The 13,514-nt window shown below is 43.4% G+C and overlaps 1 protein-coding gene across 1 annotated transcript in view; it reads right to left on the bottom strand.

Annotated features, from left to right (window-relative positions):
* Positions 1 to 13,514, bottom strand: part of LOC137430552 (transmembrane protease serine 4-like) — a 51,063-nt gene that overhangs the window by 12,753 nt on the left and 24,796 nt on the right. Inside the window, exon 4 of the mRNA XM_078771116.1 lies at positions 11,251 to 11,417. Within this exon, the coding sequence (XP_078627242.1) occupies positions 11,251 to 11,417 (167 nt within the window). The remainder of the gene's footprint in view (positions 1 to 11,250; positions 11,418 to 13,514) is intronic.

Genomic DNA, 13,514 nt, shown 5'->3' with positions numbered 1-13,514 from the left:
GGTGTGGCTAACCACGACGATGAGAGGTGGGGTTTGGAACATTCGAGTAGAGCTGGGGCGGAGCCATAAAATCCTGCTCCGAGCCCCCCCACATGAGTTCAAGTTCTGAGTTCAGTAGAGTTTGAGTCACGAGTTGAGTTCAAGAGAGTTGCGCGTCAGTTCAGTTGAGTCGGAGCCCCTGTGAGAGTGAGTGGAGTTGAGTTGAGCTTGAGAACGCACCGCAGAACGAGTGCATTGAATTGCCGGTTATCGTGATTGTACACGAATTTTCCCCGTGCCCTGTGTCCTGCGCTCTGCGCTGTATTAACCATGCTCAAGAAGACGACCCGTGCCGGGCCACAGACGGGGATCTCCTCCTGCCTGCCTTCTCCTGCATACGTGCCGTGACTGCCAGAGAGCTACGCCTGGCGAGCTGCCCCGGAGCGACCGACGTCAAAGCGCGTTTGGCGCGCGGACTTCTTCTCTTCTTCTCCCCGTGTGCGTGAGTGGGCCCTGTGTCTGGGTTTAAGTTAAATTGGTTAAGCTTCTGCTCTGTGTCCCCTTTCCTTCTGCGAATCATTGTACATTGTAAATAAATTGTGTTATTCCTCTTATTTGACGGTTCCTGCCCCTTCCATCCATTGGCCTCCAATGGTACGACTAGAACCGCTCGAATCGGGTTCCATAAAAGTAACGGCATGAGTCACATGACACGCATACTGCTCAGGCGTACTCGATTAAGCGTGGCTTGTGCGAGGTTCGGTCCCCGCTTTCGTGGCAGCGTGGGTTAAAGGTACGTGCGACGTTGACCGGATACCCTTTTCACGCTTGCTCCGGAAGTGGCGATTCGGCCTCGTGGACACGAAGACCCAGGGGGGAAAAAGGGGTTTAATCCCCCCTTTGTAACGGGAACGGGCTTCGGGAGATCCGCAACAATATACATATATATATATATATATATATATATATATATATATATATATTGTTGCGGATATGGGATTTGCATCCATCCATATCCGCTTGTAAATATTCCCCTATTTCCTCAATACTTCCCAACTCTCCCCAATCCCCCATTCCCTAGTCCCATTTTCTGTAAACAACACTCTGTAGACCCGACCTCCCCCTATTTCCCACATTAAATGTCGCATCCAGGTCCACCGCATCTCAGGTAGACAACGATAGGACATCTTGCTAGTTATTCTTAGTCTATGTCAGTTAAGGTTTCGTTTCCATTAATTCTGACCCTTCGTTGCACCAGAATGTGATTGTATGGCACCGTTAGGAAGTTTAGGACCTCCCAATACCTCCCCGCAGCTCTTCCTCACAGTTCTCTTCAACAACAACAACAACAACAACAACAACGAGCGCAGGGAGTGCGCGTCCTCACTCCAGCTTGGTGGGAGTGGTGGGAGGACACCAGGCCTTCCCAACGAGCCGCCATCGGACATGTGCTCGACGGGGTTACCAAACAGGGGTAGAACATGGCTCCCTGTCGGCTCCTCATCAAGGGCGGAGCCCGGTAACCCCCGCACCCAATGGAAGCGGCGGACCGGCCCCAGTTGGGGCGGAACCAACCAGCCGAGGGCGTGTCACTCCCCGCTGAGCATGCGCAGTGAGAGAGAGGTGACGTCAGATGCGCGCTGAGCTTGGAGCAAGCAAGACCACCTCCGAGTGCTGTGAGACCTCCCTGCATCGTTGAACCGTGCTTTATCCTGTCCCCGAGCCAAGGTGCACCTTGTGCCAGCGACCTACCTGTCCATTCCTGCCATCAATCCCCGTGTGAGTCTACCTTGTTCGTTTGTCCGTGGTCTGTCTGGGAATTGATAAGACTGTATTTAAGTGCCCATCTCTTCTGTGTCTTTACCTCACTCTGCCTTGTAATCTATCCCCTTTTCTCCATCACTGTAATTATACCCTCCTCCGGAGGTCTTGAGAACTGTACCCCCCTTGCGTCGTTTCATTTTTCCCAGTCGTCGTGTCCTTTCTATCATTGATTTCGCATAGCGCGATTTGGCCAACGTCTGGGTGAATCGGGTGAGTCGGGAAGAAACGGGGAACAACTGTTTGGCCGCGGTTACCTCCGCTCGGTAAATAACATCCAATCCGCGGACCGTAACAATATATATATATATACATATATATATATATATATATATATATATATATATATATATATAGATAGATAGATAGATATATACTAGACGACCCATGACCCGTTGGGTCAATGTCAGTTTCAATAGATATGAGAATAGAACTAAAGCGAACGCTGGACATCATCAGGGAGATTATTTGGGCCAGCAAGCCATAAGGCTCACCTCTCCAGCGTTCTAAATCACTTACCTGTGACACGTGATTTCGGCCCTTATCTCCGATCACGTTTTTTTTGTTTTGTTTTTTTTTAGAAAAAACACGCGACCCGTGGACTACCACGATTTTGTTGTCAGAGGACACTTCTGATGACGATGTTCTTTGTCGACGATCCTCCATTTACATAAACTCGCACGTTCTCTTTCCTCTTCCCTCGACTGAGCGCCACATACAGCTGACCATGCTGGAAGATAGGTTTCTCCAGGTAGACCAGCACATTCTCCATAGTTTGCCCTTGCGCCTTATGGATCGTCATTGCGAAGCAGGATTGTATGGGGAACTGGCAGCGCTGCAAAGGGATATCCTCAGCTTCCGACAGATTTAGTCGGATCCGAGGGAGCATTACAGTTTCGCCTTCAAACGTTGAACTTATGATCCTCGCAACTATAATATTTCGAAGCATGTCCTCAACAATCATGCGCGTCCCGTTGCAAAGTTTCGGAGGGTCCAAGTTCCGCATCAAAATGATAGGGGATCCTTTTTTGAGCTCGAGGTTTTGCGGCGGCAATCCCGAGACTTCAACGGAATCTAGGAATTCCGTTGGGAAGTGCGTCGCATCAGTACCCTCAGTCACACTGTTGAACGCAGCATACTCCTTGCTAGCACCAGGGAACCTTGTGATGCATCTTGAATTGATGTTTCGCATCATATCGTTGAGGGGCACTAATATAGACCTTGCTGAAAAAACCTCCATCGGATTGGCGAATGATGGATATATGGTATCGATGCACTCATCGAGCCCACTCGCTGTCAGCAGTATATCCTCTGGCAAATCTATCTCATCATCCGCATTTTTCTCGATTCTATCCTCGCCGATGTCGAGCAAAAATCTTGAAAACTGCCCACTTCCGTCGGTCAGTCGCATATTAGTTCTCAAGTGAAACATTCCAAAGCTCTGCCATAAGTAGGACTTCTTTATGCACGCATTCTCAACGTCAGCATCACACCCTCTTTTCACCACGGGCAGAAGTTGACGGAAATCACCACAGCATATCGTCAAGATCCCTCCAAAAGGCTCGTCTTTGTCACATACATCACGCAACGTGCGATCCACAGCCTCAAAACTCTCTCTCCTGATCATAGGACACTCATCCCACACGATGAGTTTTTGTACTTCGAAAGAGGTCTGCGATAGTGGAATTTTTATCGATGTTGCATACGCCACCTTCCCTCGGTGTCAGAGGGATTTGGAACCTTGAGTGCGCTGTTCTTCCACCAGGCATGAGAGTAGCAGCTATGCCAGATGAGGCCACCGCAAGGGCAACTTCTCCACTCGCTCTCACTTTAGAGAGAATCAGGTTAATAAGAAACGTCTTCCCTGTGCCTCCAGGCACGTCAATGAAAATCATTGATGACTGATTCGTGCGGATGTTGCTATTCGCGTCCATAGACGTGAGGTGTGATTCGTTGTCCGCGTCCATAGCGCCGTCGGAGGGTTGATACGACATTCTTCCTGCAAATAGTATTGTGTTTGTGCTATCGTTTTGCCGATCATCAAATGACAAATAAATTACATTGTGAAAATTAAAGATTTCAAATAAACCTATTTAAAGTGTATGCGCATATAAATAATAAAAAAAATCGAAGAAATATTTCTCGGTAATTTCCTGAAACATATTTTACTTCCGGGTAATAATGTTGAATGAAATAACGAAGATATATACTGTATGCCTGTTATTTTAGGCGGTGTATTTTCGTATATCAACGTGGCGTGATTTTTAAAATATATCTCTGCAATTTCCCGTGTGTGCGTGAATGTTCTCAATTATTTCTTTTACCGAGTCTAAAACCATCGATAAAAATGAAATCAGATGGCGACTTAGATTGAAGATAAAGGCGTGAGACAGACTCAATGGCCTTGAAGATACAAGCCTTTCAGAATTCATTTCGTTCTATAAACGGAAACTTTCATCGGATTTTCTTCCCGTTTTTTTTCAACCGAGTCTAAAACTATGTTAGCGACTGTGAAAAATGAAATGATATATCGAATTTGATTTGAAATAAAACTGAGAGAGAGAGCAAGACACCACGGGCCTACAAAACAGGCCTCAAAGCTATGCGAGGTAATAAAATGGTGGATATTACTACTCTCTCAAAGGGGTAAGCCACGCCCCCGGACCGATCGAATGTTACACACAAACACGCAAGATTTCAATTTTATAATTATATATAAATATATATATATATATATATAGATATATATATATATATATATATATATATATATATATATATATATATCTATATATATATATATATTATACATATATATATATATACATATATATATATATATATACAACTAAATAGCTATCTGGGCAACCCTGACCAAGCATGTAATTTTCCCACACATATAATTGCCACTCTCTTTCCGTCACTGCTTCCGGGGCACTCACTGCCAACCATAGGAGCACCAACAGCCTGCTCATGAGAGGATTTTCCTCCAATGAGGGGACAAATCCATGCCGGCTATTTATAAACAGCACTGGGGACATAAAAACACATTATATAAATGAACAGGATTATAAATAATGAATGATAGCCCAGATGGCAGAGCACTGGTATGGTTTACTAGAAGACCTGCGTTTGATTCCTGGTCTGGGCATGTAATTACCTCCGCCACCAAAGGTGGATGGAGGTTATGTTTTCACCCCTGTCTGTTTGTTTGTTTGTTTGTTTGTGAACAAAATATCTCAAAAAGTTGTGGATGGATTCGGACGAAATTTGGCAGAGGTGTAGCGTATGTAAGAAAGACTAAATGATTAGATTTTGGTGAAGATCCGGATTCGGCTACTATAATTTTAAAGTGATTCTTCACCATTGGGAGATCGGGCCAAAAACGATACGTAGCAGGATATCTCAAAAAGTTGTGGACGGATTCGGACGAAACTTGGTGGACCGGTCGGGTGTCTGACATGGACGATTCGATTTTGGTGAAGATCTGAATATGGATTCGGATATGAGAATTATTTAATTTTTTAAGTGATTCTTCACCATTGGAAGATATAGGGCCAAAAACGATACATAGCAGGATATCTCAAAAAGTTATGGATGGATTTGGACAAAACTTGTTGGACAGGTTGTGTGTGTGACAAGGAAGAATCGATTCGATTTTGGTGAAGATCTGAATATGGATTCGGATATGATAATTATTTAATTTTTTAAGTGATTCTTCACCATTGAGTGATATGGCCAACCAGGCGGAGGTATGCTTTTTATTGAGTGCCGTTCTAGTTTTCCTACATGTGTCAATTAATTATATCTTAGAATCAAACCTGGTGTGGCTAAGAGTTAACGTGGCTGGCTTAAGATATTAGGGTCTTGAGTTTGAGCTGCTGTCATGTGGTTAAATAACACCAGGTGGGTTGACTCAGCCTGTCATCCTTCTGAGGTCAGTAAAATGAGTACTGATAAAAATTATATATATATATATGTATCTTATTGAAAACAGGGCGTCACTGCGTCTGCGTCAGCTGCGTCACTGCGTCACTGCGTCAGCAACAGCCACTCTCCGAGCAATGATGCTGTACCATATAATTTTTGAGACCAAAACAAAATATTCTCTGGACAATAACTTGGCGGGAATTGTTAACTTGAGCTGAAAACAAATTCAGATTGGAACGGGACTTGGTAGAGCGCATGCTTCTGCCAAGGTGATCAGTTTACGTTTTGTATCCCACTGATAGATCGGATCTGAATTTGGACCTGAACCAAATCTAATCAATCCTTCCTTGTCACAGACCCAATCTGTCGACCAAGGTTCGATGGAATCCATCCACAACTTTTTGAGATATCCTGCTCACAGTGAAATAGACAGACAAACAAACAGGGTTGAAAACATGCCCTCCATCTAATCCACCTTCAGTGGGGGAGGTAATAATGGAGGGATTGTTTAGTTGGCATCAACGGAGTGTTTACATACACACACATGGTCCATTGGCTGTTCTTGAACATTCCTTTCATCAAAGTCCTCTATGGATAGATTAGCAATCATAAAAAGTAATCCTAACCCTCATTCATCAATAATTGCTCAAATCATTCAATATGATATCTGATATACATTTGATAAATTATCTTATGAAAAATGTTCTGCCTTTTTACTAAATGGGATGGCACACATCAAGCTGGAATTTTTTGATAAAGTGTCAACAGCAGAATGCAGCGATGCACTGGAGATTGTTAACATCCCAAGCACTAACAACACTCGACATCATTGTGTCTCTGTTTAACTGACTATCCTCCCCAATTCGCCCCAATCCCATCCATTTTCCTCTCACCACTCACATGCCTCGCTCTCCGTCCCCCAACCACTGATCCAGCACTTCATGCCGGGTTGTAGCACCCAGCCTGGTGGAGGTAAGCACACTGGAGCCATGGCATCTGGGTTTCAGAGGTTAGAGCAATTGAGACAAATGGATTGGTGTCAACATTAACTACTAACCATGTTGACATGGTCATGTTGACATGGTCATGTTGACATCAGATCATCATCATCATCATTATCATGTACCATGCCCTCTGCAGAGCATTAGTGCTGTTGAAACAGTTACTAGGCGACAATCCTGATCAGGTCGCTACTCCGACTCAGGAAGTCAAAGAAGGAATTTGGAAACGGTGCTGGCGATGACTCGCCTACTCTCCTTGAAGGACTTGAAGTTGGTAGAATTTCGGATCTGACATGCACTGTCAACTGTAGGACCTAATATGGAAAGGTGTGTTTCTTTCTAAATAATGTCCAATCAATTGAATTTGCCACAGGTGAACTGCAATCAGGTTGTAGAGACGTCTCAAGGACGATCAAAGGAAATTGGATGCACCTGAGCTCAATTTGGAGTGTCATAGCAAAGGGGTTGAATACTTATTGACTCAAGACATTTCAGCTTTTCATATTTAATTATTTTGTGAAAATTTCTAAAGAAAAGAATTCTGCTTTGACATTATGAGGTATTATGTGTAGATCAGTGACAAAAATTTTCAATTTAATCCATTTTAAATTCAGGCTGTAACACAACAAAATGTGAAAAAGTCAATGGGTGTGAATGCTTTCTGAAGGCACTACCTGAGTCGAGATTCAAACACAGGCTAAACAGCTTAAAGGTGAGTGTGCGTACATTTAGGCCATCCTGTCAGCCCCACATTGGATCAATAAGACCAATTACAATAATTGTAAATTTGGGGTGACAATTTTGTTGGGGCAGAAGTGATGGGTCAGAAGATATTGATATTTATTGGTCCTATTCTTGATTTTTTTTTAAAGGTATTTCAATTCTGAAAAATGCAAGAGCTTTGTTTTTGCTTCATAGCTTGTACGATGATTCCTAGCATTGATGGTGTTCGCATACACTGAGCAAATGCTGTAAACCTGAAAACTAACCAGATTTTTGTTCTTACAATTTGTTTCCTTTTAGAGGTGTGTGTGTGTGTGTATGTGTGTGTGTGTACAAGGCTTCACAGAGTTAAATGCTCTCTCTTGTTGTAAATGCAAATCGATTTGCTGTATCATTTGGTCATGTTGATAATCATTATGGGTTGAAGTAGGGAATTGTTTTGTAAAAATCCCAAGGTTTTTATTATGCACAAGTTGGAAGAAGAATATATATTTGTATGGTTTTTTTTTCTTTTTTTCTTTTTTAAAGAAGTACCTGATCCGCATGTGTGCTTGTTTTCATTGAAAATTTCTGTCTGCTGGATGCAGCAGATTTTGTGTTAAAATGCATTTATTTCCCATTTGAGAACATTTGATGTTTTGAGCATTTGATGCAAATTAAATGGAAAACATTTGATGCCCTCCGAGAAAGATTTGTGCATAAATTAAAATCCTTCCTTTCACTATTTCTTTCATCAATTTGCATTCGGTATTCCTGCCCAAATATATTTCCAAATCCTTGCTTGCATTATTTCTAAAGTGTCTTCCCAATAACTAAACAAGAAGACGTCATGCGGAGCACGATACTTGCAAAATCCGCCCTCCACCCCCAATAAAAAAAATTCCATTGATACAGCAAATTGTCCATTTCATCAAGATAAAAATTGACAATCTTGATCAAAGCTCGGGTCAATAGGAAGAAAAGTGACGATTTTTCAGATTAAAAATGATGATTTTGGAAGGTTGACCTTGAGTTGACCTTTGACCTTTTGACCTCAAAAATAGTTAGTTTCCCTATTTAGTGACTGTGTGCAAATGCTGTTCAATTTTCAAGTCAATCTGATGAAAATTGAGGATTTTAAACACTTGGCCTATGTTGACCTTTTGGCCTATGTTGACCTCAAAAATAGTTGGTGGTTGAATTCAGTGACCATATATGTAAATCCTCTTAGAATTTCAAGTCAATCAAATGCAAATTGGTGATTTTAGAAATTCAGCCTATGTTGACCTTTTGGCCTATGTTGACCTTTTGGCCTATGTTCACCTAAAATATAATTTGTGGTTGAATTCAGTGACCAGATATGCAAGTCATCTTCAAATTTCAAGTCAATTGGATGAAAATTGAGGATTTTAGAAATTTGGCAAAGTTGGTGACCTTTGGCCTATGTTGACCTTTTGACCTTTTGACCCCAAAAACAATAGGCTTCTCAATTGGGACGACCCATACAACTTGGTGAAGTTTTGTGACGATCGGTTTAGAATTGTGACCTGTAGGCCGGTGACAAACAGACAAACAGACAGACAGAACCACAAACGCAACCGACCAATATACTTGAAAAATCTTCGATTTTGCAAGTAATAAGAAAATAACTCCATAATAATTATTTTGGATCTCTCTCAAAGCAATATATATTTAATAAATAGGAAGTAAATTCCTGCGTGGGGCTAGTGTGAAAAAATTCTGACTCAACCCGGGACTCAAACCCACGAACCTCATCACTTACGCGGTGACAGCCCACTGAGCTATTGCGTCTCCGGGATATCCTCAGAGATTTCTCACACTAACGCTGCAAGCTTTATAATGGCCGATGTCTTACGTGCCTGCAAGGCAGACCCCAAATGTGAGTGTTTGTAAGTGTGTGAAAGTGCATTGAAGATGAACTCATCTTTAACAATATATGTATGTATATATATATATATATATATATATATATATATATATGAGATTTGTCTAACACAGAGACTATTGGACAGAAAGTAGACAGGGTGATGAAAGCAGCAGAGCACCAATTGCTCTAACGTGTTGATGAGATTAACTTATTTGTGTACAAGTCCACCAGCATACAATGCCTTCGGAAAGTATTCACACCCCTTGTCTTTTTTCACATATTGTTGTGTTACAGCCTGATTTTAAAATGGATTAAATTGAGATTTTTTTGGTCACTGATCTACACATAATACCCCATAATGTCAAAGTGGAATTTTTATTTAGAAATCTTTACAAAATAGTTAAAAACGAAAAGCTGAAATGTCTTCAGCCAATTAGTATTCAGCCTCTTTGCTATGATAATCCAAATTGAGCTCAGGTACATCCAATTTCCTTTGATCATCCTTGGGACATCTCGACAACTTGATGGGAGTCTACCTGTGGCCAATTCAATTGATTGGACATGATTTAGAGAGAAACACACCTTTCTATGCAAGGTCCAACAGTTGGCAGTGCACTTCACAGCAGAAACTCTACTATGAAGTCCAAGGAAATGTGTGTAGAACTCTGAAATAGAATTGTGAGGAGGCATACTGTAGATCTTGGGAAGGGTATAACACAATTTCTAGAGTGTTGAATGTTCCCAAGAGCACAATGAGCTCCATTATTAGGAAATGGAAAGAATATGGAACCACCCAGACTTGAGCAACCAGCCAAGAAGGACCTTGGTCAGGGAGGTGACCAAGAACCCAATGAACACACTGACAGAATTACAGAGGTCCTTGGCTGGGATGGGAGAACCTGCCAGAAGACCAACATTCTCTGCAGCACTTCACAAATATAGACTTTATGGGAGTGAGGTCAGATGGAAGCCACTTCTGAAAAAAAGGCACATGACGGCACGCCTGGAGTTTGCAAAAAGGCACATGAAAGACTCTGAGAGCATGAGGCTAAATATTCTGTGGGCTGATGATATGAAAATTTAACTCTTTGGCCTGAATGCAAAGCACGACGTCTGGCAGAAACCAAGCACAGCTCATCACCCATCTAACACCATCACTGCCGTGAAGCATGGTGGTGGCAGCATCATGCTATGGGGATGCTTTTCAGCGGCAGGGACTGGGAGACTTGCAAGCATAAAGGGAACAACAAATGGAGGCAAATACAGGAATATCCTAGAGGAGAAACTGCTTCAGAGTGTAAAAGACCTGAGACTGTGGCAAAGACTTGCGTTCCAACAGGGCAATGACCTGAAGCATACAGCCAAAGCAACACTTGAATGGCGTGAGAACAAGAATGTGAAAGTCCTTGAGTGGCCCACCCAAAACCCAGACTTGAATCCCATTGAGAATCTGTGGAAAGACTTGAAGATTGCTGTTCACCGACACTCCCCATCCAACTTGACAGAGCTTGAGCAAATCTGCAAGGAGAAATGGGAGGAACTTCCCAAATCCAGATGTGCAAAGCCGATACATACCGGAGAAGACTCACAGCTTGAATCGCTGCCGAATGCCCTTCTACGAAGTACTGTATTGATTGAGGGGTTGAATACTTATGTTATGTAAATTAAATATTTCTGTATTTCATTTTTTTTTTTTTTGTTATTTTGTGTAGGTCAGTGAGCATAAAATCTCAATTTGAGCCATATTAAATTTCAGCTGGAACACCAAAAAATGTGAAAAGGTCAAGGGGTGTGAATACTTTCTGAAAGAAGTGTAAATGTCGTTTTGGTTCTTTCTGATTGGTTCTAGTGACTAGTGAATTTGCAGTAATTGAAAACCTTTATGACTTAACAATGTATTTGTAGGAGGGAGAAGAGAAGAAAACCCACCAGTCATATTGAGTGGTTGTGCAAGTTGAACTAGTGCCAAGTCAAAATCTTTACTACTTGGGCGATATAAGGGGTGGCATAGGATTCGCGAAACCTTAAATCGAGGGTTTCCAGACCGCCTGGACAAAGTTCCTGCCATGACAGACCACAGCCGTACATCATTATGCCTGAAAATATAACAGACAAAGAAAATAGTTGGTGAAAATGTAACCTTGGTCCTCGAAAGACAATTGGCATTCTTTTAACAAGGGAATATAACATGTTACATGCCTTTGAATAGGATTTTTTTTTTTAATATTAAGATCTCTCTTATATGCACTGATATAGACCACAACGTTAGAAGGACCACCCCTTTGCAATATGTGGCATGAGCTGTGTGTACTATTTTTCATTCCGAGTCAGCCGTCAGATACATCATTGAAGCCTTATATGATCTTCAAAGTGACAATACTTTGGAAAGCTTTTTTAACCCTATCTTGGAGAATCTAGGTTACATTAATAACCCACCATTCTCCTTCAGATAGGGAATGTAACATCCCTTACAGATGGAAACATTATAACAAGGAGTGGGTGGGGAGAGAGGAGAGGAGGGGAGAAGAGGGTGGCAGGGAGATTGGGAGGGGGGAGCAGAGGGATGGGGGAGGGGAGAGTATAATGGAGCAGGACAATGGAGGAGTGAGTAGGAAATAGGACAAGGGATGAGCAGCGATCAGGATGAGAGGGGAGCAGGAGGAGAGTGAGAAGGAATGAGGAGGGTGAGCAGGGGATCAGGAGGAGGCATAAGCGGGGAGTATGAGGAGGGGTGAGCAGGGAGCAGGAGGAGGGGTGTGTGAGGATCAGGAGCAAGAGGACGGGTGTGCGAGGATCAGGAGCAAGAGGACGGGTTGCAGGGATCAGGAGCAGGAGGATGGGTGAGTGGGGAGCAGTATGAGGGGTGAGCGAGGATCAGGAGGAAGGGTGAGCGGGGAGCAGGAGGAAGGGTGAGCAGGGCGCAGGAGGAAGGGTGAGCGGGGAGCAGGAGGAAGGGTGAGCGGGGAGCAGGAGGAAGGGTGAGCGGGGAGCAGGAGGAAGGGGTGAGCAGGGAGCAGGAGGAAGGGTGAGCGGGGAGCAGGAGGAAGGGTGAGCGGGGAGCAGGAGGAAGGGTGAGCGGGGCGCAGGAGGAAGGGTGAGCGGGGAGCAGGAGGAAGGGTGAGTGGGGAGCAGTAGGAGGGGTGAGCGGGGATCAGAAGGAGGGGTGAGAAGGTAGCAAGAGGAGGGGTGAGCAGGTATCAGGGGGAGGGGTGAGTGGGTAGCAGGAAGAGGGGTTAGTGGAGATCAGGAACAGAGTTTGAGGGGATTTGGAGGAAGGGTGAGCGGGGAGCAGGATGAAGGGTGAGCGGGGAGCAGGAGGAAGGGTGAGCGGGGAGCAGGAGGAAGGGCGAATGGGGAGCAGGAGGAAGGGTGAGCAGGGAGCAGGAGGAAGGGTGAGCGGGGAGCAGGAGGAATGGTGAGAGGGGGGAGGAGGAAGTGGCAGAGCAGGAGGAGGGAGAAGGGGTGTTCCATTACCATAAGCTTGTAGAGTGCATGCCATGTGGCTTAAGCACTGAAACAAACACTCCAATGAAATGGTTGATAAGCAACGGCTGGCTTGCAGAGCGATACCTACTTGTGAAGATAAGGCCTTTGATGATTAGCGCTTGCAGTTCACTTATCTCAGTGCTTTACTTATTATAATCCTACCATTATTTAAATCGTTCTTTTAATTCGACCTTTGATTTGATTTATGTTGCCTTCCTAACTCCAGAGATTTCCCCCACAGAGTACCCAGGTGCGGCTGTGCAAGCCTTCACAGTGATCCCACTGATTAATTATTTTCGTTGCACTCAAAGTTACACTTTGGGCATATTCCTTAATCTTTTCATCATTCAATATACTTGTTGGAGCAGTAGAAAAGTTAAGTTTAATGCTTTGACAATATGGAGAAGGAGGAAGGGTAGGCCCCCAAAAGCTTAGTTATAGGAATCGGGTGGTTTCTTAAAATTTACAGATTTCGGCATTATTTAGTCCTGCAAATCCAATTCTCAAACGCGAACCCAGATTTTGATTAAATATTTTAATTAGTCTGTGATAGTAGATCGGGTTTCCAAGGCAAGGCACGTTTGAATAGGCCGAAACAAAATGGCGGCTTAAGAACTCAGCAATGTGACAGAGGGATGACCAAGATGGCGCACCGCCATTTTCGTAAGGCTTTTGTTTTTTTGTGATGTGCATCCCATAAATGATCT

Source organism: Myxine glutinosa, chromosome 1 (assembly GCF_964187855.1).
Source record: "Myxine glutinosa chromosome 1, kmMyxGlut1.1, whole genome shotgun sequence".
NCBI classification, from domain to species: Eukaryota; Metazoa; Chordata; class Myxini; order Myxiniformes; family Myxinidae; genus Myxine; species Myxine glutinosa.
The sequence above is the reverse complement of the archived record's forward strand: the minus strand, read 5'-3'. Positions and strand labels throughout refer to the sequence as shown.